General features: G+C 43.3%; 1 protein-coding gene across 1 annotated transcript in view; it reads left to right on the forward strand.

The window, feature by feature from the left end:
• The window catches only part of LOC138541759 (bromodomain testis-specific protein-like), a 2,079,689-nt gene that overhangs the window by 180,039 nt on the left and 1,872,588 nt on the right, over positions 1-27,062 (forward strand). Inside the window, exon 3 of the mRNA XM_069641783.1 lies at positions 22,820-22,957. Coding sequence (XP_069497884.1) covers positions 22,820-22,957 — 138 coding nt within the window. The remainder of the gene's footprint in view (positions 1-22,819; positions 22,958-27,062) is intronic.

The following is a 27,062-nucleotide window of genomic DNA, read 5'->3' on the forward strand; positions in this document are numbered from 1 at the left end:
CCAGTGGCACCAGGCTCATAAATATGCCCAGTCCCAGCGCTGGAAGCGCCGGGCTCATAATGCTTGGGTGGACTTACCTGCAGCAGACCATGCTGCTTACTTACCTGCCAGTTGAGCCTCTGATCCTCTTCTGTTTGGGACTACTTTTCCTGTTGGGTGGGGCAGGAGCCACTCCCTAGGTTCAGAACACTGGAACTCTTCTGGAAAGCAGGAACTCTTTTTCTTCTAGGCGAGGCTGTGGAAGGAGACACCTAAGCACTACAGGAGGCTATTTAAACCACACCCGATGGATGAATCTTGCTTTGCGTTATTCTGCATCCTCTGCAGCAGAACGCTCATCGTGTCTTCTGCATCTGATCCTGGGCCTAAGGGAAAAAGGCTTACCATCCTGAATCCAGTCTTCAGCAACACCTATAAAGACAAGAAAGAACAGGTTAGCACTACGGTCTTCAGTGACAGCGCATCTCTTACCTGGTCCATTGGCTGTCACCAACGCCTCGCGCTGCATTCCAGCATCTGAAAGACAAAGGCTTACCTACTCTTCGCGTGCTCCGGAGGTCTTCGCACTGCATTCCGGCATCTGAAAGACAAAAGCTTACCAACTCTGCGCACGCTCCGGAGGCCTTCGGCGCTGCATCCGGCATCTGAAAGACAAAACAAGGTGCGTTTAAAGACATTGGAGAACTTTAATACTCACGTGCCATTACTCCTTTCCACATCTAACCCAGTGGGTATTCCGGCACCCTGCAGCCGCTCCGAACTTGTACCTGCAAGATAAAAGGACAGTTAGTGCGCATCGTGAAGCAGGCAACAAGCGCTTACTTACGTGCTTCCAGGCGCTTCTATTCCTCACACGGGTTCCATCCTCAACTCACTTCGGCCCATCATCCGCCATCGCCGGAACCCTGCAAAACAAGAGACATCATTACAAAAGACTTTTAAAGACATTTGAAATGCTCGGAACTTACCGTTCGTGCAGTAAACGACGGACAGCAGTCCTCTGAAGTCAAGAGGCCTGCACCCTTATCCAGTGAAGAAACTGGTTACGGCACTCTGCCCCGAGGCAGATGGAGAGCACGGCGTTCACTTACCTAAGGTGAGAGCGTTAACCTTTGGGGTTCTACAGGAGAAGAGAAAGGGAAGAAGAGAGAGACACCCAATAACCCAGTTCATTAATCCCATATTTTCTATCTGCAGACATCTTACTCTTCGAGTCAGACATACAGTGCACAGAGGTCCAGCCCAAAGAGCCAACCGTGTGTTACACATCACCTTTGAAAATACGGTATTCGCCCAGTCAAGACCGGCGCCTCTGCGGGAATCAGGTGAGCGTTACAGATGGGTCTCCTGCTGATGTCAGGTGAGATGATGGCCACACTCTGCAAATTGTACCTTGGGACAGGTAGCAGAACTTCGTTGTCGAGGAGTGCTGGATGTGCACCCGAAGAGGTCGCTTTCTCCTCTACTCCTTTAGATTGCACCTTTTCTGTGCTTTGGTGATGGCGGACGACAGGTAGTCTTTGTCCTGGACTTCTTGCCGTTTTCCATTGTCAAGTGGAGGTGCTGTTCTCACACCCTGGCTGGCGTGGACTGTCAGTAACTTTATAGCGAGGTTGCAGGTATTTTTATTGATGCAATTTCACGACCAGCCAGTCCCCTGGCAGGAGGCGTAAGCACAGCGTTGCAGGCAGTCAAGGCATAGCCTCTTATGTTTGCATGAAGTGAGAATTGACAACGAGCATTAGTCTTTTGTAATATGACACAACAAGATCATCCTTCAGTTGGAAGTCTGAGCTCAGGGGAAGGTGGCCCAGTAACTGGCCTTATCATGGGTTTCTCATGGGGGGAGTGACCGCCATCGGAGTTTAAGGAACTGGGAAGCCAGGATGGAAAGCAATGCTAGGGGGTCCCCAAATCGTAGGGAAAAAAGCAGAACATCAAAAGGAGCCTGAGGGCCATTGAGGGTGCTGTCAGAAAGTAGAGTTTGGGCCATGTACTTCCTAATGGCCAACTCGGTATGTGGCAGAATTGCAATAAGCAGTGCTTCAACATAGGGTGCATTGAGAATGGTACTACCGTGTGTTGTTGGGAAACCTGTTTCCAGGGGGGTCCCGTAGTCATGTGATGTATCAAAAGCGTAAGGTGAATCAGTGTATAAAGTGGCTGTGCGTTGTGTGGCAACCGTGCAAGCCTGTGTTAGGGCAACCTTGTCAGCTCTTGTAAGGAGAAGGGCAGCGGCAGCTACCACTCTGACCACTCTGAGGAAAGACAGAGGCTACAGGGTCTAACACTGAGCAAAAATAGGCTACAGGGCGTTGTAGATCCCTGTGCTTCTGTACGAGTATGCCTATGGCATACCCCTCTTTCTCATCACAGAACAGGGAAAATGATTGAGTTGTCCGGAAGGGCAGGAGCAATGGAGAGGTGCAGTCATCCTCTTGAGGAAGGCTGTGGAAGCGTCAGGAGATCCTGTGTGTCTAATTGGCAAGGGAAACCTGAAAGAAAGGTGATGCTTAACAGTAGGTCATCCATGTATTAGATCATAGTGCAGCTGCCCCCCACCACCCCCAGGAAGGTGACATCCTGGAGGTCTCCCTGCAGAATCTGGGAGAAGAGGGATGGGGCGTCGCTAAAGCCCATTGGAAGGGACTTGTAGGTGAGCAGACATCCCTTATAACTTAATTAAAAGAGGAACTGAGTCCTGGTGGATGGGGACAGAGAAGGCTGAGGCAAGATGCAAGTGAAACGTTTGTCGTGGTGGTATGGAAGTCGTACAACAGAATTGGCAAGCTGCATGGCCTACAGAGCCATTTTGAAAACAGCAGCCAGAGGATTTGTTGGAGGCGCAGAGTTTTGGAATAAAAAGGGGGTGGATTGGAAACAGTAATATCAACTTTGGTCCATGAAAATCAAGTCGGTTTTGTCACTGGTAGGGCTGTGGCTGACAACATGAGACGCCTGTTATCGATTGAGAAAGGACATAAACAGCCAGTCACCAATGCAGTGATCTCGCTGGACGCCAAGAAGGCGTTTGATCGTGTGGAGTGGGCCTTCTTGTTCTCGTGCCTAGACGGAATGAAATTTGGTCAGGACTTTCAGTGTTGGGTACAGTTATTGTACAGAAACCCATCTGCAAGTGTGCTTCCAAATGGCTTCATTTCCGATGCTTTCAAACTTCATAGGGGGCTGCCCTTCTATTATTCATTCTGCCGATGGAGCCACTGGCAATAAGTTTGCGAGCTGATGCAGATATTCAACCAGTAATTGGTAGTGATCGTAATTGCCTGATCTGGCTCTACGCAGATGATCTACTGGTTGCCCTTCAGGACCCTGCTAATTGCATACCTCACATGATGCGAGACATTGAGCAGTTTTCTGTAGTTTCAGGCTATAAAATTAATTGGAGTAAATCTGAAATTCTCCCAATCAATAATCTGTATCAACGAAACACGTGCTAAATTCCAGTTCAGATGGTGTTTGGAAAAGATGAAGTAATCTGGGCATCTGGATCGGTGCAAAATTACCAACAATACATTTTGCAATGATGAAACTACAACTCCCATTGAAGCAGGGAGGAATGAACTTGCCAAACTTCATAGACTACCATCTGTCAATTTCCACTCGCCATCTATGCAAGTTCATTGACACAAAGAGCGACCTCATTATCTGGCATGGGAGTCTGGTGCAGTATCCCAGCTGGATCCCAAAGCTTTGCTGACAATTAAGAAAAAAAAATCAAGAGACCAATCCATTAACCAGATTTTTGGAGGATTGCTGGTGTAAAATTTCAAATCGCAAGAGTCCAGAACCCTACCTACACCCGGAAGCCTCCATTTGGCTTAACCCAGCATTGAAATATCAAGGTAAAGTCCTCTTTTGGGCAGAATGATTTTCGGCGGGCATAAAATGCTTAAAGATCTAATTGAGGGGGGAAATTGGATCTCATACACACAACGAAGTCAGACATATAACATGGCGGATTGTACATTCGCTGAATACAGGAAATTAAAGACTATTGTTACTGCCTGTCTAGATGCGTCTCATCTGGCAACTCGGAATGCTGCCTGGTCAGCTCTACAGACATGTTAAAGTGCATCTCACCCTGCCTCTACAATGTACGGAGTCTTAAAAGCTTGCTGCAAGGGAGATCTGAGGCTGCCAGCCATATGGGCAGAAGAGATGGGAGAAGATGTCGATCTGAAATGCTGGCAACGTTGTTGTGAAAATACTCACCTGATGTGTCTGGACTGGGGCCTTAGAGCCAAAACTGCTTTTTAGATCTTGCTGGACACCCGTAAAGCTATTCAGGAGGCAACTTTTGGAGAGTGAGCTTTGCTGGAAATGCAAGAGCACAAGAGGCTCCCTCAGTCACTTAATTTGGTTTTGTCCAAAGACAATGAAGTTCTGGGAAAGTATATGTGAGAGATTAGTCTTTGTTTTGAGCTGTACAGTCCCCTTGTCAGCCTCTTTGCTGATTCTGGGTGATGTATCTCTGATGGATGAAATCACCTTTGGCAGAAACACTGGGTTGCTCCGTGCTTGCATGGACGCCAAGAGGATGATATTGAGATCTTGGAAGTCAAGCACCTCGTTCAATATCGATGACTGGGTGGAAGAGCTTCTCACTATTTCAATCTATGAGAAAGCCATCTATAAAAATGCAGGAGACCTTGAGAAGTTCTGGGACATATGGAGAGGTTTCCTTGAGGTTTACGGATGATGCAGGAATTTCTTTTGGGCGTTAATGTCTCTGGGAATGGTCACTACTATTGCCAAATGATTACCTATACCTCTACAGAGTTGTGTGAAAATTCCATAATTGATAGAAATGATTGTTGAAAATATTGTATTTTGGTTCTTTTTTCCTAAATTGTTTTCCTTCTCTTTTTCTTTCTTCCTTCTATACTTCTTTTCTTTAGTTTCATTAATTAGATGTAGTTGGATAGTCAGTTGGCGTTAACCAGTTGCTTTTTATGCTTCGTTTAAAAAAAAATATTCTATTGTTGTATGTATGATTGGTTGTTCTATTGTATTTTATGTATTGAAACATAAAAAATGTTTAATCCTCGGAATAAAAGGGGGTGGAGGGCTGTAGGAAATGAGCAGCTAACTACAGAAGGGAGATCCTGAAAGAAAAAGTGAACAGAATACATAAGTAAACTAAACCAGCAAGAGAAGCAGGCGTAGTACAGAAAAAGACGCACAAAAGGGGAGAATACAACCTGCAGACAGAAAGCATGATAATCGGCTATAAGAGAGCTAGAGGAAAGACCAGAAGTAAGAGACAGACGGGAAACAAGACCCAGAGAAAGTGTGAGGGACAGTTCCTGGAGAAAGAGGATAGTTGGGAACACGAGAACACAGTGCGAGAGGGTTCCATATAATAATGTCGCCACAAAAATCTCGCCATGCAAAAATATCGCCGAAAAATGGCAGTTTTTTGTGGCGACATTATTGCATGGAACATGCAGGGGACATCCCCGCAACCCCCAAATTTGTTATTTTTTGGCCCCTGTCCATATATATATATATATATATATATATATATATATATATATATATATATATATATATATATATATATTCACCCAAATAATATTTACGGCGACCATATATATGGCGATATTACCCGATACCTGCGAGAGGCTGAATCATTGGCTAGATGGATGGAGCAAGTCAAAATCATTGAGAAACAAAAATAAGAGGTTGTAGGGTGTTCTGGACAGATGGGGCGAGGAAGAATAATAGAAGTGATTGAATTTGGAAATTGAGAGAAATACAGGAAATGTAGGGGTGTGGGAGGTGTGGGGGGAGAATTTAGATGCGGTATAAATATGGAAACGAGAACCAGAGGCGAGCGAGAGTATGGAAACTCAAACAAAATAGGCATCTGGACCAGTGACTCGAAAGAGAGGCAGTACTAGTCTCAAAAGAGAGAACCTGTTTAATACGCTCCTCTGCTTGAGGCGAAATTCAGTCCTGCGGCACATGTGGGAGAGGCACCCCTACATTGAGAGTGATGCAAACAGGTTAAGCAGAGAGAATGTGTCCTACCTTATTGGCATGTGCTGCCCAGAGGGCAACTGGTAGTGAGTCAATAAGGTGTTGTACCTGTGTCGCTTCTGCGGGTGTTGGTGAAGGAGGCTATGTAGGAGTCTCCTCGTGAGTGGGCTGTTCGAGGGAAACCCCAACATTCAGTTTGCCTAGATTGTGGAACCTCTAAAGAAGTACCAACAGGAGAATAATAAATCGTACAATGCATCTTGCATAGCAGAGCATTACCTAACCTATTAGTAGGTGAGCAAGGGCTTAACAGAAAGGTGTGGTGTTCAGCGATGGAACCAATGGAAACAATTCACATGATACCGGGTGTGGGATAGTGGTGCCAGATATGCCAACAGCATTGACGGTTTCCTTGGAGACCTCCACATTTAGAAATTCAGCAGCGGCGTGGTGTGCCTGGCACCAGTCTCAAGTAGTTCAGTGGTAGCAAAGCAGCAGACAGCACGGCAGGTTCCCTCTGGCAATGTCATTGTGTACCATAGGCGATCTGAATGTCCTGGTAGCCCTTGTTAGGAGGAGATGGGGCAGGTGGTGTGGGTGTAAGGTAGCAAAATAGAACTGTTGAGAGGAATTAAGTCATTGCAAGGACTAGTGGGACCATATTGCCGTGGCCTGGGAGGTTTGGTAGGACATTTCTTGATGCGATGGCCAGTCTACTTACAATATCTGCCTAAAGGTTGCCCTGGCAGTGGTTGCTGGGCAGGCAAAAATGGATGTGCAAAAATCGGTTGCGGCTGGTGTCCCTGGTGAAAAAGTGGAGGATTCTGTTGGGCATAGGGCTGGTGTGAGGTACCCGGGCGTCCCTGGCCCCCAGAGTCAGTCTTTTGGTGAGCCTGCTATATCTGCAAAGCTCTGATGTGGGAAGCCCTATCTTGCTTCTGGCGTTTTTAATTTGTCATAGAAATCTGGAGCTGCTTGTTGTGCTTATTCAATAGATCCAGCTTCCCCTCCCCCATCTGAACACTTTGCATATTGTTAGAAATTTCTGGAAGTAGACCAGTCACAAAAATTGTAAAAGTCTACATATGAAGTCATAGGGTATTCACATTATGTCTGTTAGCAAGAGGCGATCTTTGCCCAGTCAAATTTTCCTTTTGAGGGTGGTAAGAGAAGTAATATTAGTAGTAATAGCCTCACCTCCCACTAGTGTGTCAGTGTCTTTGAGCAAAGCTTGTAGGAGTTATTTTTTTTTTCTTTTTAAGGTCCCCAATGGCGGGATCATAACAAGCAATCACTGTGTCTGAATGTTCCATGAAAGCACTTGTGATAGTCGGGCAACGTGGGGAATTATAAGTCATTGGAGCTCCAGGCAGCGTGAATCCTCATACGTTCTGCATCAGTATTAGCTTGTGGGAAGATGCATATAGGCATAAGGGCGGATGGAGTAGAGGCTGTTGTGACATCCACAGTGTGTAGCAAGGGTTGTTCAGACATAAATGAATGTGACAATTGAGTATCTTGCCTGGTATGTTATACTGGCATGGAACGGCGCAGGAGTTGCAGTGCCAGCAAGTCCTCATGTATTGCTGGCATATTGTTAGACATGCACTTGCAGCACTGTGTGGTAGGCTGGGGAGTGGCTGTATATCAAGGTGGCAATCCACTTGGCTGGGAGTGAGGGTGCAGGTAGAGGCTGCTGGTGACGGAAGTGGAGACCGAGCAGGGGAAGGAAGATAATACTGTGGCAGGAGAGGAAGATGAGGCAGGCAGGGTTGTGGGAGGCAAACAAGGGTGGTGGGCGGGGGTAAGCTGGTCTGGCAGGTTGCTGTGGCATGGATGGTTGGGGGAATGTGATGGGTGGCATAGCGGGGTGGAGGAGGTGGCGTGGCAGTGTGCAGGCCCTCAGGTGAGGCGAGCATGGTGCTAGTCAATCCAAAAAAGTCTACAAGTGGTGCTCTAGGGGCGTCTGAAAGGGATTCTTTACCAGTGTCTGCAGAAACACTTGGTTATAGGTTTGTTCTGCGAGTGGGTTTACTGTTTGGACTGTTGGCCTTTGAGAGATGCCTGTACTACTATTTTTTTTTAACTCTTTATTTAGTTATTTAGAAGACACAACAACCATCAACCCTCCCCTCCCACCACCAGAAAATAAAAACAAAATCAAAAACCATTCTGACAGAACATCAAACTTAAAACTCATTAAACTTGCTCCATAGACTTCTTCTCTATGCAATTTACCTAACTTTAATTTCTCAAAACGTGAAAAAATTTGCACCTGAACCAGCCAATCTTCCACGCATGGCTTTTTCCTGGTCTTCCAGACACGTAATGTTAATCTAGCAGCAACCAAAAGGACTTTATTAATCAAACACATCAGATATTCAAGATGCTGGACACAACTCAGACTTCTATATCACAGCTAATGGATTTCTAAGAAAAACAATCCCACTTACCATATCAACCCTATCCAAGACTGAATTCCTAAAACCCATTACTTTCTCACAATTCCATAACATATGTAACAAAGTACCCTTTTCCTTCGAACAACCCCAGCACTTATCATTATCACAAAATCCCAATTTACACATCCTATCCGGGGTCCAAAAAAGACACCCTAAAGTCCTCTGAGGAATGAAGCGCAAATTCAAGTCAGCCTTTGCCCTAATTGGAACCTTCCATATATTTTCCCATTCCTTTTGTGATATAACCTCCAAGTTCTTCAGACCATGCACATCTCAACTTATCCCATAATACTAAGGAACGACTTTCAGTCGGAAAGAGTTTTAAAAAACTAGACACCCTATGTGGAACAGTAGAAAGAAAATTACACCTCATGTCTCTGCATCAGAGGCAAGTCAATCGTCTGTCCCCTCTCGGATATTAAAGCCCTCAATGAAGTATACCCACAATTCCCTTTTATGTAAACCAAATGTATCCCTCGAATCCTCAAAGGACGGCATACCCCCATCACACCAAATATCTTCTATCAACAATCTACCCCTATTAATTCAGCTTCTCCAACACAACGTTCTATTATTAATCTGCAGACCTGGATTCAGCCAGATGGAAGCTTCCTTATATAAGTATAGTCCATGCCCACCACCAGAAAACCAAGCAATGATAGCATCCTTAGTGACATTCACTGCTTGGAAATTAGCCACTTGTTTAGGCAACCTTTCAAAGGAGTATAAACTTTCAACACAAAAAGGTCTCAATTTATATTCTTCAATTTTAGCCCAAAGTGGGACCGAAGGACCATTCATAGAGAAATAATTAGACGATTTCTTTAACAAAAAACCATTCTAGTAATTTTCGAGAATGGGATATCCCAAATCCACCTTCAGATGTCCCCCGGGTCATAATATACCTACCTTATGATTATTTCTCTAACCTAGCCTGCGAGTTCTTAAGCATAATCTGTCCATAGTCACTTTGTACTAGGCGAAATAAGCTGATCAATGAACAACAGACATCTTGCACTTTCTTTGTTCAAAAAGCCTCGCCCAAGACAAAAAGGTGATCCGCATGAAACAACCTTTCAAGTGGCCATTGAAACTCTTTTTGAACCCTGGGTCAACAATTCCATACTTTAATATATTTACTGATGCCTTCATGTTTCAACATATGGGGAATTCATCAGTCCCTACTGCAGGAGTAAGTCGTGTTGTGGAAAGCCCAGAGCTCATTGCGAAGTCTAGAAATCAAAGAGTGTAGAGGCACAAACTGAGGTTGGCTCGCATGTACTGCAGGTCAAGAGGGGTGGTGCAAACAGCTTCCCGGCAATTAGTATTTGCCGGTGGTAACAGCTTAAAGACAAACTGTAGAGTTGGTACACAAAGGGAGAATGGAGCAAGCAGGATTTATAGTTTGCTGAATACAAAGATGGTCACTTACAAGAAGAACCAGAGGAACCGTGTCTGGCTGATCCCCGCAATAACACTTAACTATCAAATGTTTCAAAATGCCCTCCACTTCGCCTTTAGTTGAAATAAGAACATAGATGTAGTTTGCAGGGCTCTGAGTGTTGTAATAAGTGAAGCAATGAAGGTGGGCGGCCAATCACGCAAATTTAGTAGGAACTTTTTTCTTGTCAATCAAGGCCTACCCATGCCCGGAAGAAAAGCATGTAGGTATTTCTGTAGCACTAAGTTTTCTGTAGCATGGACAGGGTGCCGGTGAAAAATAGCAAAATAAATGTTCACAGTGCCCACAATAATCAAGAAAATAAACAGTCATTTCATGAATCCCCAAAAAATCAGAGCACACCAAAGGAATAAAGCAATTCCCTAAACACGGTGGGCCTGCAGACAGCCTTTAAAAAAAAAAAAATGTTTAAGACGTCTGCCGTATGTCAAGGATTTGTGGTAATGGCATACCAGTGATTCTCTGATTGCATGGCAAAGCAAACCGCGTCTTACACGGCAGCGGGGAAACGCACAAGACAATCATCTAAGCCGCCATCATGGAAACGGCAGCCCACAGGAATGCACAACAATCAATTTGAGAAGGTACCCTGAATAGCCACCCAGGTGTGTTGTCACATGACCCCCAGGTTGCGATGGCAAATGCATCGCAACCTGGAGCCCCCATACCTAGTCAGTGTTATTTTTTTAAAATTATTTGTTTATGGTTCAATTACAAACATGTAGAACCTTTACAAAATTATTTTAAATAGTCAACAACATATTTAGAATTACATTTTATATTTAAAATCACATTAACATTTACATTAGCATTCTATCCTTATAATATTTTCAAATTAAAACAAAGAAAAGAAGAAAGGGGAGAAATAAAAAGAAAAAGTAGAGAAACGAACACAGAATCAAAGAACAAATAGTTAAATTTCTCTCATAAGAGCCGACTATGTCAGCACGTTTAAAACTCCTGTTCAGCTTTTTCAGATTGGACAGTGAAGCAAAGTAAGGAGGCAAGGATCAGTGCAAGCATAGACCTTTAAAAGCTATCTTTAACATCCTAAAACATTTCAACTTTAAAGATAGAGAATGTCACAACTGAACAATTAATATTCATTGATTGTCAAAACTAAGGAGCTCTTTTTCTATGTATTTGCCAAGGCTAACTAATTCAAAAATTAGGTTTGTGTGTGCCTTGCATCATTCTTTCCCATACAAATTGGAGACAATCCTCATAAACAATGTTTACAAATTTCATTAATCGGTTGATTCTCATAGACTTAAAGTGAGGGCAATCAAGAATAAAATGTTTCAAGGTTTCATTAAGCTCATTACATGAGGGGAACCGACATTTGCTTTGCTTAGTTTTCTCTTTTTCGTTCCAATTCATGGTTCTTTCCCTAGTATGGTATAAGTTAAGCCTGTACCATATATACACTTCTTGTGTGATTGCATGGAAATAACACAATATGATCGTATCTTGGTACGCACTGTTTGTCAAATGGACCATATTCTTTATACAATTTGTAGGTTGTTATTCGATCTATGGTTAAACACCAATCCCATTCAAAAAGCTTTTTTTTTTTTTTGGCATAGCCTGGACGCTGGTGAACATCATCAACGGTGATCAGCAAGGCATTCAATAATTGTTGCATTTTCAGGTGATATTGAGTTAAAGAAGAGGATGTGGAAAGGCTCAACATGCTTTTCATGTCTTCATATAACGAGTTCTTGGGAGGGAAGTGGATTTATGTGTAATTAGATAATTGTCTCCATTTCCAACGTCCTGATAATGCCACAAGCCCAAGTTCATGATATAGTAAAGCATTCAGTATGGACATAGGTAAATGCATTGCTGATTTTATTAGTGATCCCTGTAAAGAATATAAAGTTACACTCAAATCGCATAAGCATATATCAAGAGATTATAAGATAACGCTTTCAATTTTCAATGTCATGAAATCAATCATGGGAGTTAGTGAAAATTTACAGTATTTCGTGTGGATTCTTTTTATTTGGGACAAGAGGGGTTGAGTCTTATTTTTAATTAACTCTGTCCATGCTTTAATTGAATTTTGGGCTGAAAGATTATATCCAAGATAGGTTGCACTAGTAATGCCATTGGTACCCCCTACTATTTCGCTTTGTGCCGAATTTTATAATGGCCATTTTTACCGGGTTTGGCGTTAAATTGTGTGCAATCGCAAATTGCTCAAAGTAATTATTTTATTTGCAATCCAGCTGGGGTGGGATCAAAAAGATCATCCGCAAACGCTACCCATTTCAGGCGCATTGTGCCAACTTTGACAGAGAACAAGTTCTTATGATCCCATTCCTTCTCTAGGTCAGAGAGTGTTAGGCAGAAACCTGTGCAGTTCCCTCTGGGACCACTGCTAAAGATTTAAGACTATAGGTGTTTGGCAGTAAACCCACTTGGTAGCAGTCTGTACCACACAGATTCACTTGGTAGCTGTGGCTGAGCAGTCAGACTTCCCTCAAGAAGTTAGGCAGTATCCAGAGTATTCACAATAGGTCAAAAGAACATAGTAGAACAAGTAAACACTGAGCAGAGCTTGGTGTAAAAGAGATATAATTATTTAAAACCACATCTAGAAAAACACACAGGCACTAATAGTAAGCAATTCAAAAACACAATCACTAAAAGATAAACACTCCCTTGGAAGAATCTTAGACAAGTCTTAAGTAAAGCCCCACTTATTTTCAGACAGCGGTGAGCGCTTAACGTAGATGGCACTCTAATAATTAATTTTAAAAGGGAGGGAAAAGCAGAGTATAATTGAAACAGATCCCAACACTTTCATAAGAACAAAACAAGGGAGGAAGGCAAGTAAAACCGTGAAGTTTGAGTTCAGTAGGCCGGATCCACTTTAAGAGGATCAGAACGAAATGTGTCCAAGGTCACACGGTTCAAGTGCACAAGAGTCTTGCAAAGGTTCAAAAAGAGTTGGACCAAAAGAAAGGGACCAGTTAGAAGGTCAAGGCGGCCAGCCAAGTCCAGAAGGTTAAGGGGTTATTATTACCTTGTAGCAATCTTTAGAAAGGGAGGCCTGGCGGACACGGTACCTTAAAGTGGTGAGAATACTCCAGCGGGGGCAGTTGTTCCTGGCAGCGGATGGAAGTCAGTGCTTTGTCCATGGGAAGAGAGGATCTCGTCGGGTTGGAAGACGGGAGTCAGTTGCACTGCCAGGGAAGAAACCAGCCGCGGAGTTCTCAGGTAAAAGGAGCGGTCCTTTTATTCTCGGTCCAGTGGTAAGTGGCTATCCGGTTGCCGGGTTGCTTCGCACGGGCAATTCGACCACAAGACGTCCTGGGATGCGAAGAAGAGAAGGTAAACTGGTTGTGCCCACCAGTCTGGGGAAGAAGCCTCTCCAGCCGGGAGATCTTCTCTGTCGTCGGGAAGTGGTGAGTCAGTGCCACAGGGCTCCACCGGTGGTGTCGTCGTGGTAGGTCGGCTCAGCTTCTCCCTCGTCGGATTCTCGGGTCCTGTGGCGACTTCTGAAGTTCCAGTCCCCAAAGCCCTGCTTTTATGCAGCACACCCCCATTCATTCAGCCTAGCTGTCAATCAAACATGCTAAGTGGTGAGCCGGCCGGCTCACCACTTGGGCCAATCACACAAGAGTGTGTCTTGAATTACCAAGGTAACTCAGTCCAGGGTGCCTAAATCCCCTCCCACACCCCGTGTGCTACCCAGAGTGGCACCACTTTTGGGGGCTTCTGTGGAGAAGCCCGCCAAAATGTGGAACAAAGGGCCCGACTTGGGTTGAAGTCACAGAAGAGAACACAAACGCCATTTTAGAATCGAGTCCTGGCAAAAAATACCAACGGGCGAATTAATATTAAATAAATAAACCGGCGGTATGTTCGAGGCTATGATAATTAAATAAAGTTGGTAGCCTCGAACAATGGGAAAATCCCATAGGGATATATTAGAGTTCGAATATAAAGTAGTATCCACTGCCACCAGCCAAAACTTGATTCGGGGCGACGGAGACGTGCCCCCTCGACTAACAGACCCCGGGGCAATCGAATTGCCCCGACCAGTACGTCCACAATATGATGGTTTGTACTGGTTTCTGTTAATAATTTGGGACTAGTAAAGCCAATGGTGACTTTACATGCCCTGGGAGACAGTAGTCAGTCCCAGGGTATGGAGTCTATGGTGGGGTGTCACTATGACACCCCTGTGTTACTGCACGGAGGGTGCTGTGTAACACACATAGTAAAAACACATCCGACCCTATGGAGTAAAGGAACCCATAGCCCATAAAACACATTAACAGTCAAAGGAACACCATAAATCATGTCCAAGAGTGGGAGAAAGAGTCTCACTCTTGGCAGGAGAAAAAAACAAACTCCAGAAATCCAGCAAAGCTGCTGGGGAACTCACTAGGTTAGGAAATTCAGCCTAAAGAGAATTCTCTCTAACAGAGAGGTACAAGTTAAAAAATGTAGCCACAAGGTTGCAACCTTGCTTAAGACCTATTGATGATCTAATTGGCATTGTAGTTCTACCATCGACTGAATTTTTATTTTGTAGGAAGTATTGGTGTGTAGCTTAATAAACCAGTAGAGTAATACATTAGGAATTCCCAAATTCTTATCTTATTCCAAAGGAGGTTACGTACCACATTTTCAACGGCCGATGTCATGTCAATCTCGGCTATATACACGGGGTAAGAGTTCTTTCCAATTGTGCCTGCTATCGTGTGTGCCATAATAACAGCATTATGTGTAGTACTCCTGCCCTTCCTAAAACCCGTTTGGTATTTTCAGTAAAGACTTTTCTTCTCATTTTTCAAGATCGTATAGGAGCAGAATCGCAAACAGTTTGGCATCCGTGTCAATTTGAGAAATTGGATGATAATTCTGTGGTAAAGTAGGGTCGCCCTTTTTGAATATTGGGACAATATTCGCAGTTAACCATAATGGTGGAACGGTTCCTGAATTAATGATGGCTTCAAATTTAATTTTTAAGATTACTGCCCAAAACTTGGGATCAGCTTTATAGAGACATGGAGGAAAGCCGTCGGGCCCTGCTGATTTAGAATAAGAGTCTCGATATGGCCCATTTAATGTCTTCAATTGTCCATGCCAAACGGGCGATCATAATGTAGCACACAAAGTATTTCTGGTTCGGTTTTGAACTTTGCTGGAAGCTGAAATTTAACTGTTTTGTAATCATGCCATGCATGCTCGGAAATACAATTGGACATCGCCAACACAACAGTTTTGTTATCGCCTTTAATTGTGCGCCAAATTGTTCGTGTGACGTTATCTCTTATTAAATCACAATTCTCTCTATTGTATTTGAGAATGAGGGCATGTTTGAGATTCTGCTTATATACACGCAAGATTTGAACCCGCATATTCCTACAGTGCGCTACTCCTAGACCACTTTTCCTGAGTTGTCTCAGTGCTTTGTTTTTTTCCCTTTTCAACAATTTACAAGCAGAATCAAATGGGTGAGAGTGGTCCTTGTTGATGTGCTTTTTTCTAAAGAAAGTGAGTGCCTTATTGATCAATTCGGAGTATTGATTGGTTAATGGCAATTCTGATTTACTATTTTCATGTCCAAGCAATCGCATTTGTTGCGTAACATGCCAGACAAATTGGTGATACAAGCCCTGACTCCACCTAATAGATACTTGGGGGCGATCAATCTCTACTAAAGCCAGAACTGACTCAATCGTGAGGAGTTCGCACTCCAATTTCAAGGTGCAGGATATCTGGGCGTGGTCGCTGGATAGGATCTGACTGATTTCAAGTGGTGCAGCGAGTAAGGATAGCGTACTAGTAACATATATAAAATCAATCATGGAGGTTTTTAATCCCCGAGCCCATGTAATTTGCGACTTCATATCGCTACTCTCTACCATATCCATTTCCCAGTCTTTTAGTAGTTGCTAAATTTCCCTCCCCTGATTCGTGCTAAATGGGAAGACTTTAGTGTTCCATACTCATTAGGATCTCTGCAATCACAATTGAAATCCCCGCCTATAATAATTTCCAGGGCTTGATGCTTGCTAGATATATTTTCAAGACAAGCGTCAAGCTCATCAAGCATTACATCGATCGTGGAGACTGCTGGATTCCAATATAATGTCACAATTGGAATCGGAGGGTATCTTAACGAGTTAATGTTTAGAAGTACACCAATTAAACTCGCCGATTCCTATATCCACTTGCTCTGGGAATTGACAGAATTATTAATTGCTATTGCAAGGCCTCCGGACAGTCGACCTTGTAGAGATCATTTTGTAGGCATACAATACTTAGAAAACCCAGGTATCATGTAAGACTCAATTTTCATTGTTTCCTGTAGTAATATGATCATGGGTTGATTGTCAAGGAAAAGTGACAAATACCATTTCATGAAATTAGCGTGGCCACATGAGTTCCAAGAAAGGACATTTAGTTCAATACTTTCAGGATGCAATGAGGTAGAAAGCAATGTTTTGGAACCCAAAATAGCAGTAAGCATTGGTTCGAGCCACGGAATACCTTTTGCAGTGGCTACTAAATTCAGTAACTCATGAATTTCACGATCGACACCAGTTTCAGGTTTATGGGCAAACTCCTGTCGCAGATGTTTCGACAACAGAAGGATTAAGATATGCCAAAAAGTCATTTGCACTTGCTTCGAATTCGAAGGTGGATACATTGAGTCACTCATTTTTATTTCAGCTTGGTTAAACCAGAGAAATTTCATAATTGTCTTGGAGCTCAAGTAACATGTCGCTCTAAAGTTGTTGGTTCTAGCCATAGATACTCTGATTTAACCATTCTTAGTTGGGGAATTCGTGAGACTAAGGCCAAAATAAAGGATCGATTAATACGGTTATTAGCCGTCGAAATCTTGTCCCCCTCGAGGCCTCAAGGCCAATGATGTAATGTTTTTTTGTCCACCAAGGATGGTCGCTCAGATGTTTTCTCTTTGAGTCGGGGGGCGGGGGGAGGCCCAACATCCGCCCTAGCCATCTGTGGTGGGTGAGGCAATATCACCTTAGTTAGTGTTTCAGCATTCAAAGAACCATCATATAGGGCTTTCCTCAATATTTCAAGTGTTTCATGATGTGGATTCACTAAATCGTTGCCATTGTTTTCAGGATAGGACCTGCTAAGTGCTGGGCCATGTATGACTATGCGATTTAGGGCAGTTGAGGTTTGCGCCTCTTCAATGTCCGATGTGGATTTGGTCCTGGGATGGATATTAGATGCCAGGATGGGCTCAGTGTCTAATTTCGTTACCTTGCCCTTACCATTTACCATACTTGAAATATTAGCATTGCTCAGATCGTTTTTATTTGAACTTGAGTCTTTACAGCTATGTGCCTCGAGGCATGCAGCACTATATGATTTTCGTGGAGGCACAATGAGGTCATTGTTATTTAAAGGATCTTCAGTAGTGACGTCTCTTCTAGTCGTGCAACTTCTGCCCGAAATCGTAAAGTAGTTCAGATTTATTTTGACACTTGGGATGGAGTCAGTTTCAGGCATATTATCAACTGTTCCAGTAGCTCTCATTTCGAGGGTGTCCACTGGTGTTTTTGATGGTTTGGTGATCGAATCAGACTTACAATTGGCAGTCTTCACAGGCTCCAATAGTTTTTTGGGAGCGGATTGGGTCATTTTAATTTTAGATAAGACTTTTGATTTCAATTTTGGAGTTGGTATAAGTGCCTCCTTGACTTTCTTTCATCAATTGCTGTAGATCTATACTTTCCTCATCAGAAATTACTATCACAGTTTCCGGTTCTGCGGTCTGAGCCCTCAGATGGCGGAGACACAGAATTGTTAACTTTGTTATTGCTATTCTTTTTTGACAATGCTTCCTTTCTCCTCTTTGCATATCTTTTCACTGCTCGCAAGTGGGTCTTTTTGGCTCGACGCGACAAAGGAATATGTCATCAGAATTTGAGCTTTCTTGTTCCTTCTGTTGCTGCTGATTAAGTACTTTCACCAAGGTCGAGGGGCTGTCAGGGGAGTCGACCGGTTGAACCAGCTTGGATAATTGGAAGGCGATTGTTGAGTTCATTGCCCCTAGTGAGGCTTTGAGCTCTTATTTCATTATTACCATTACATGGCAAAATGGCAGTGGCACCAATTAAAGGCTGAGTAAGTGGTGCCAATGCCTCATGACAATTTTGGGTGCCTTCTTCAAGTCATAATGAAACGGAATTAGTATGGAGTTTGATGGAGGATGGTAATTGATAGATCTTAGTGTCTGCAGCAATTATGAACCCTTCAATCTTATCCATTTTAAAGCATAAAGGGTGTAGGATAGCATTTATATCCTTAATTTCCAAGTGGGTCAAATCATGGCCATTATCCAGTAGGTCTAATATTTTAATAATCACTGGAAAGGTGCCTGGGGATCGCGAGTCTTTATAATCAATGGAGGTAGATCCTCCTGACATTGCAGCTTGAGAGGGCTTCATAAATACATCAGCCAAGTCAGAAGAGTATGATATGTGCGGTGGTGGCAATTCCTGATTGATGTCTTGATGTAAATCCCTATTGGACTCCTTCATAAAGCTTTGATTGCTTAATGGTTGGTAGTCCAACAAAGGGTTCCTTTTCAAAGAACCAGAAGCAAGTGGTGTTAAAGTGCCAATCGCACATGTCACCTGCTCATCAAGAGCAGCCATGTTTCCCATGGTGAGTTTGTACTGATCATTAGGGGGAATATTAGCCGATGGTGATTCTGAGCAACTTCCGAATACTTGCCGTTGCGCTGAGCTATTCACATACCTCTGCGAGGGGGAGTCAGAGAAAACGGGAGTAGATGGATAGCTCGCTTCTGTGGCGTAAATTATAGCTACGTGGGAAGCAAAACCTGGGCAACCCGTTGTCTCCCCAGAAGTACCTTAAGTGATTGCATCTAAAGCGGCAGGTTCGATATACGACGTGCAGCCATGGCAAACAAGCAAGTCGATGCTGGTAGACGTAAGGACGGTTGATCCTTACACCGCCCGCTCCGCAGACCGCTTGCCATGGTCGATGTGCAGTAAAATTATAGAAAATAGGGAAGAGAGAAATTAACTATTGGTAATTAGTTGCAACGGGTTCTGACAGTATGTTGGACTAGGTGAGTAGGCGCGTGCAGGTCAGCAAGTTCGAATCTGGTTCACAGAACAGGGGAAAAGAAAAAAACAACTCACCCTACTGTGTCAGACGCGAGCATGTATTGAGCTTAACCCGTTCAAAAGATGAGTCAGATTTTACATTTGACCAACATACCAACGAAACAGCAAACAGCGCTACTTAGAGCGCGTACTTGATGCGCACGCCGTTCAAGTTATATGGACTTCTGGGTAGAGGGGGGGGGGACCTAAACAAAATACAAATATAGATGGTATTAACACTTTATTTGTTGAGGATGTTGATAATAGTCCCTATAGTCAATTAAGGTATGTAATACGCTGAAAGTCCAAGGAAATCCACTTGAGGGAAGGTGAACAGTCCTCCCGGCGTCCTGGGTCCTGGAGCAGCGTCTGGTCACAGCAAACAGCGCTACTTAGAGCTCGTACTTGATGCGCGCGCTGCTCAAGTTATATGGACTTCTGGGTAGAAGGGGCAGGGCCACCATGAAAGTCCAAGGAAATCCACTTGAGGGAAGGTGAACAGTCCTCCCGGCGTCCTGGGTCCTGGAGCAGCGTCTGGTCACAGCAAACAGCGCTACTTAGAGCGCATACTTGATACTAGTCAGTGTTTGTGGCGGCACACATACACCACGGGCACAGTGACTCTGAACTCAATCAACTAAGAGACTCCATCATGTCTACCTAGCCCCAAAACCAGAAATCGACCGTGACCGCACATAGCCCCTTGCCTAAATCACAAGAAAATGCAATTAGTATCCAAACATAGTGTTAAACAGTGTGAGCAGCAAAACGAACTGCAACATAAACAGTTAAACCTACCATGACGAACCAACAACATACATCAAACCTCACCGGCACCATGTGATACAACAACCCTCACTGCAGTAGACACAGGAACATGGCAAACAGACAGTAATTACATGAACACGATAGACCGTGTTGCTTGCAAGAACGGCCCTGCTGAAAAGAACTGCTCACGGATGGAATTCTGTAGTTCAGTGCTTGCCATTATCATCGGTTCATGTTTGGTGAGAATATTTTGAAAACATTTGCTTTGTGTGAGCTGTGGCAGCTCCACAACGCTGCTCTAGTGCCTGTGACTGCAGGGGCCTGTTCTGCTATAATATGGATACTTGAAAATGTGCCTTTAGGTGCTACATGGAGCTAAAATGTGGGTCTTTACTTTCAAAATATCGTGCATGGCAAAGATGCTACGGCCAATGTCGGTCGTATATAAATTCACCTTCTTTCTATTCAGCATTTATTCTGCATCTTGTTGATCTATTGAATCGGCACTTGTAATGATATACATTCAGGATAAGCCTGCCCTAGTTCACTAGTGGGCACTCATATTGAGCATGTATCTTTACACTGGAGAAAAAAAAGCATACAGAGCTGCAGCACTGTTTAGAAACAGACACATGCAAAACATAGCAGGAGATGCATAGCGAGAGGCAGCCAATACATGACATTGCAAATCATCATTTAGTCAAAATCGAGTGCAGTGTTGAGAGACGGAAAAAGGAGAGAGGAGGGGAAAAAATTATCGCAAGGTTGTATTTACCAGACAGCCTGAGTGGAATTTGTTTGCGACTGTGATGCAGTGGAGATTCTCTGTGGACCCCTCAAACTCGAATATTTTGGCATCTTTGCTGTCAACAAGTGTGCCACGCTTCTACAGCGCCCTCCGATGGTGAGGACCTTGTTTTATTTGGCCATGCGATAGTGGTTCGAGGGCAGCCCACAGAAAAACTCCCCCGCAGTCTGGCCCGAGACATCGGCACCATTCTGTGGTGGCCAAGTTCGGGCATTTTCCCAAGAGCCTTCCCACCCCGGCACCCCCCCGCCCCCCACCGCTTCTTTGTCCAGCCTCAGTTTGCAGCAACTAATCGGGAGACACAGGCTGATGGTAAACCAAGCTTTGTGTATTAGATGGCAAATACACAGCATACAGAGGGATCAGCAGAGAACACAACATGCAAGTGTTCCAGCAGTTTGGCAAACAGAGCTCTCTAGTGCCCCCACCTTAGAGTGCCTGTTTATTTAGCACACCCTAGGCAAACGCTATGATGTTTCAGTACTTTCACAAGGGGGGTGTTACTTGGCACGATATTGCAGATCTTTGGCAAGAACTGTCAACCTCTCACTTGTGACCTTGTGATGCAGCCCTGCAGGGACATTGTGTTGCATTCTGAATAAGTGGCATTTGCAGAAACCGCTTCCATTATCTCCCATATATGCGGCTAATGATATACCTGAAGAGAATAAGCGGAAGGGAAGATCTGATGCGTCCTTTGCCCTGGGAGGGGTTTGGGCCTATCCGGGGTGCTGCGTGTAGAGCAGACAGGGAGGTGACATGAGGGTCTGAGGCCTGACTGGATGGGAGAGCCAGGTGTAGCATACCATAGCCTAATAATAATGCTGCGTAACATAGCAATCCTGCCACATCAGTGTTAACTTCGAAATGCACAATATACATGTATATATTTCTGCCATCCAAGTAAAACTTCCAGTACATGTTCACACTAAGACGATGCTGTGGAATTGGTGTCATACTCCTTATGTTTAGGGGATTTATTGTACTTTGAGGTAATGCAACCGAATATATTATCAGTACTTTGGGTGGCACAATGCTGGTGAGGAGAGAGAAGTGGACACTGGAGAGGCAGTGCATAAACGGTTTCAATCTCATTCACCCTTTATTTTGCGTTTCCCTTCAAATAAAAAGTTGGGATTTCTCAGTTGTTTGGGTACCCACTTTTCATTAATGAAAGTGTCACAATCTAGTCATAAGCAATGCGCTTCAAATAACATAAAATTGCCTTTTGCTAAACAGTAAGGTGATGGTTGGTAGGTTTTAAATTAATCTAAACTACTGCCATTGCTCTGGGTAACCCTCCAGACAGCCATTTCCATGCTGCATGCCGTCATAGAAGGGGGAGGACCAATGTCCAAAGAGCCTCTGTCCTGATTGGGGCTGTTTCTGGTCTCATGTAGAAGGAATTTAACCTAGCAGTTTGAGCTAGCCGCTTCAGGGGTTAGAGCAGACCTGCTTACACATGCTGTTTCCCCTTCTGTAATGGCTTGGTAGGCTGAAAAAGGATGCTGTCTGGAGAGTTGCCCAGAGCAGTGCCCCTGTTTATGATCAATTCAAAGCCGCCATACTTCAGTTTTGTATAAAATTGCCTTACCGTTTCGCTGTGGGTTTGGTTCCAGACTAGTGACCTAACATCTAAATTGATCATTCCTGAAAATGGCTGGGGTACAGAATATGGAATTCTGGATCATGAAACTACAGTCAACTATTTGTTGGATTTTGTTATTGTGTATTTTGTTAATTTGTGATTTTGTCATTTTCTTAGCAATGGTTCTTTAGCTGTTATTTTAGTGGTCTATGAAAATGGGCTTTGAGCTGAAGTGGGCTGGTTTTAGAAGTACTAGGTTGCCACTTTTTTTGTCTCCATGTGAGTCTTGTGTATCTTTATGAATTATTTGTTGTTGATGAATTTCATAACTTTGCATGGTTGTTCATTACACTAATTGAATTTGAGATCTTAATATTTGAATTTAGAATTATTAAATAGTTTATATATCCAAAGGAATATATAGGCTTGCAAATTAATTGTATAGCTTGCAGCTGCCATTTCCTGGGCTCTGCCATATGAAATTTACTGAAAGAAGAGCACTTTGTTGTGATGGGCTGTCAGTTGTTTTAGACGTGCTTTGTAGTTTTCTAGATTGTGATATAAATGTATTGTGTATGCTACTTATTGCAGGATTATTATACCATAATCAAAAATCCAATGGATCTGACAACAATTAAGAAACGTCTAGAATATAATTATTATACGAAAGCTATGGAATGTATCGAAGATTTTAACACCATGTTTACAAACTGCTTTGTCTATAATAAGGTATGTATAATTTAAATGCTATTTTTGTACAGTGTATCGGTTAAGCCTAGTTTCTTGTGCACACAATCTTGTTCACCTTAATTGGTTAGGAACAGTAACAGAATTCATATTCTATAATTGAAATACCTAGACATTTATCAAATGTGTTTTGCTGTAGCTAGTTTGTTTTGTGATTCCCCTATCCTTTTTGGAAGAGGTTTGCAGAAAATGTTGGCAGAAAAACAAGCAGCATGTTGTGAGAAATAATTTCGGACGTAATAGTCAATACCCTGCTGTTACATCTTGAATTGTTACTCCCACTGGTGCTTGTAATTGGATTCAGTAATGGAGATTGGTAGTCTGCATTACATTTAGTCCTACCCTACTCCTCACATTCTATATTATATTAAGCCTTCTCCATTCCATAGCAGAGCAACACTAGGCATAGCTTAAAATGATTTCTAAAATATCACCGATTTATTTGAGGTAGTCTTAAGGCAAGTGTGGGAGGAATGTTAGGACTGTAGATTAGATGCTAACTCTCGCTTCCCATCCCCTTGCTTATCACAGTCCTTGTAGCATGAGGATTTTATCAGTAGCTAAAAGCACATTGGGCTTCGCCCTTAAACTTCATATTTATAAAAGTGCATAACTAGATAGTGCAATCCATATACGTTTTTCCAGGATCTGGGATATAGGATGCATGGTAAATGGCATACATTGCCCAACTTCATTCAAGAAAAAGAGAATAAACAGAAAAGCAACTCTGAAGGAAGTCGAGGTGCACTTCCAACACAGTGACGCACCAGTCAAAATACAGTAATCACATAATCCTCAACCTTTGACTACACAATGGATAGATCTGATAATATGCCTGTTAGAGTGGATTTCCAACTTTATATTCGTAGAGACATGGTCGCTGACCCAGAATATTCAGGAAAGAAATGTAGCAGGTGGGAACCACAATTTGTTAAGCTCTCCCCCTGCCCCTTGATCCTTTTTCACTTCTCTCCTTTACCAGCATTTCGTATTCAGTGTATGCCCAGCCCTCCAAGAGCCACATTTGCTGCACGGGTACTTTGGAGGACAACACTCTCATAGCAATCAAATGCCTCACTTGAACATACCCAAATTGCACAGATTTATAAAATGTTTGTTTTTTTGTTTTGGTCGAAGTAGGCCTGCCTAGGTGACAGTGAGTGGAGTAAGGTCTTAATCTACCACATCAACCCCATGAATTCAGACCAAAATCACCAGACCATATAGTTTTAGTGCCCGGCCCCAACCATTTTACATTTAGGCTAGTCTGTTTCTGGACAGAGTTCATGTGGGTTTGGTGAATCATGTTGTATTGCAATTGCTGAAACATAGCATTTGGGAAGACCACCTTAATGTGAAGGAAAGCTCTCTCGTCCATTCTGATCCTGAGAGTTCCTCCTATTTGTTGCTGCCACCCAGCGACATTTTCATTTTTAGCTCTAGCCATTTCTAATCTGTACCATTTACCAGGACATATAGACACTGCCCATCTTAATATCTCAAACATCACAGTAAATGGGAAAGAGCTTAGTGGCCCTATTGTGAACCCTTCCCAATCCCCTTTGTTTAGTCTAGCAAACTGTAAACACCCACCACTAGCCACGAAGCACAAGCTGTTGTCCCTTCTCTTCAAAGGTAAGCAACCTTGCGGCCCTTCATAAGTCCCCTAGTGTAGTGCAGCCAGCATGAGTACAAGTCCACTGTCCATAAAGTCTTGTTATTCTGCTAGAATATCAGCAAAAGGCAGTGAGGGGAGCAGGAATCTCCAGTGCACCGACCACACCTTTCCTCTTAACACACGCAGACAAGTTTCCAATCAGTTGACTTTTCCTCCAGTTGTTCTTAAGCCCTGAACATAAACCATGACTTAATTGTTTCCAGCATATCTGGCATTGCGTGTATCGTGTCCTTTAGAAACAAAAGCATGTTTCTCCATACAGTGCGTTTTCTTTGCAATGTTGCAATCCCTTTTCCATACTTGGCTGCTCCAAGAAGCTTTTAAAAAACTGCCACCACACAAGCGAGTAAGAGTGGTGAGCACCCTTCTTGTGTCCTTTTCAACCTCCCAACAAGCTAAAATACAATCGCTGTTCTTAATCCTAGGCCCAGATTTATTATACAGCAGTTGCATCAGCTCTTTAATGTCACTGAATTGAGCTTTATTGTTTGGAATTTGAAGGCTCAACCAATATAATGAAACACTTTCTCTGCAGCCAATGAGGCGATAGCATAGTCACCCAATACATTACCTTACACACACAGCATAGATTATCTACATTATTGTAAATTATGCAAAGTATAACTGGCAAGTATAAAACCAAACATTTCCGAGAGCCAACATGTGTGGCTAGAGCCTTTCTCAGTATCAAGTACAAACAATCCTATTTGAGTCTCCACTGAGTCTTGCTCAACATTTTTTAATCCCCTTCCACAGTACTGGTCTATACATTTACTTTCCTGCGTTTCAACATTACGTTGGATGGGGTAACAGTCAAGTCTGCAGGGCTTCCTGAAATACTGCTGGTACAATATGGGTGCCAATAAGTGCATATACAAGGGATACAATTTTATAGGCAACCCATCACGATCTTGCTGTTGCTCATTGTCCATATAGCCACTTGGTTTCTTCTTCTGAAACCATTAATTCCAACCCCCTTGCCTGTCTTTTAACTTGACCTAAAGAGCCCTTGTGTATTAATTTTAACATTGGTTTGTCATCTGCGAGGAAGATTGAGAGTAGCTGCATGTAATAACCACAGAAAGCCCCGTTAATTGCCCCCCTGATCATGAAATGCTCCCCCTTCTGGCATGCAAATCGCTCTGACTGTCTTGGTGATTTAACAGGACATTCCAACAAAGGATATGATTTGGCCTCATGCGCATGCAATTGCGCTCGCAACATTCAAAACTCAAACCATTGCAATGATTCCAGCATCTCAATATGATGGACAGTGGCTTACATCAATCTGGCCTCTTGGGATGCTGATCTACCCTTATTTCCTTCAATTAATGTAACTTATGTAACAATTTGTACGTCACTCCTGCGGATCTGCACTTTAAATGCATCCCACTCAATCGGCATACATTCTGTGGGCCCTTCATTGAACTCCGTTTTCCCAATAACTTCCTGTAAAACTGCATTCTGTTATAACCTTAGCCTTTGGCAGCCATTGAGGAATCTTAGGGTACTACTACGCAAGTGTATAAGGAGAGCTTTTGATAGGGGGAATGATTAGAAATGATTGGGCCAGACGGGTACATCCAATAAACTGTTGCTCTATGATGCGGATTTGAGCAAAGTCATCGAGTAGGTTGGTCATGCACCAAAGAGCAAAAGGAAAAGCATTTACTCGAGATTTACCCTCCAGGCGTCCAGTAATTCCAATTTAAGGCTCACTTCAACAAGCCTGTTGCTAAATCCCTTGCGGTTTGGTTCAGTCTGGATCTACCTAGGTACTTATTTAATATACAATTGAAGTGCCTGCCCATATCCTTGCTCCATCACGCAAATAAATCGGACACACCTGTCAACTGCAGTGAGGGTGGAGGGGGGGTTCATCCAAGTTGGGAAGCATAAATGTTGACCCATACACATTGTTCTGCAATAACCCTGATAGACTCTCACATTGTCAATGGTTTCAGCCTTTATAACTTTCTCATCTAAAGCGCTCCTACCTCCTCTCAGCTATCCACACAAGTAAACCTCTCCCGGCATTTGTGGAATAGGTTGTACCATATGCACAATCTCCCAGCCAGTGTGCCCAATTCTTTTGCTATGAGATGAGTCTCTTGAAATAAATGAATTTGAATGTCATGTATTTTGAGAACAGCCCACTACATTACAGGTACATCTGGTGTGGTGTACATTACATTCAAACGTGACACCTCCTTCCCATTGGATTTCCCCACAAAGCTGCCTCCAGGTTGCTCTGCACCAGAGCCAACCCAACTCATGACTGACTAGCCCTACTTCTTTCCAAAGAACCTGTGTACTTGAGGTCTAAAACTGTTATATTCACCACACCACGTGGGCACTACTTCCAGCCCAGCATGTTGCAAAATCCTTTGCTTTCAACTGTGACCTTAA

Source organism: Ambystoma mexicanum, chromosome 1q (genome assembly GCF_040938575.1).
Source record: "Ambystoma mexicanum isolate Mex_15411 chromosome 1q, UKY_AmexF1_1, whole genome shotgun sequence".
In the NCBI taxonomy this organism is placed as follows: domain Eukaryota; kingdom Metazoa; phylum Chordata; class Amphibia; order Caudata; family Ambystomatidae; genus Ambystoma; species Ambystoma mexicanum.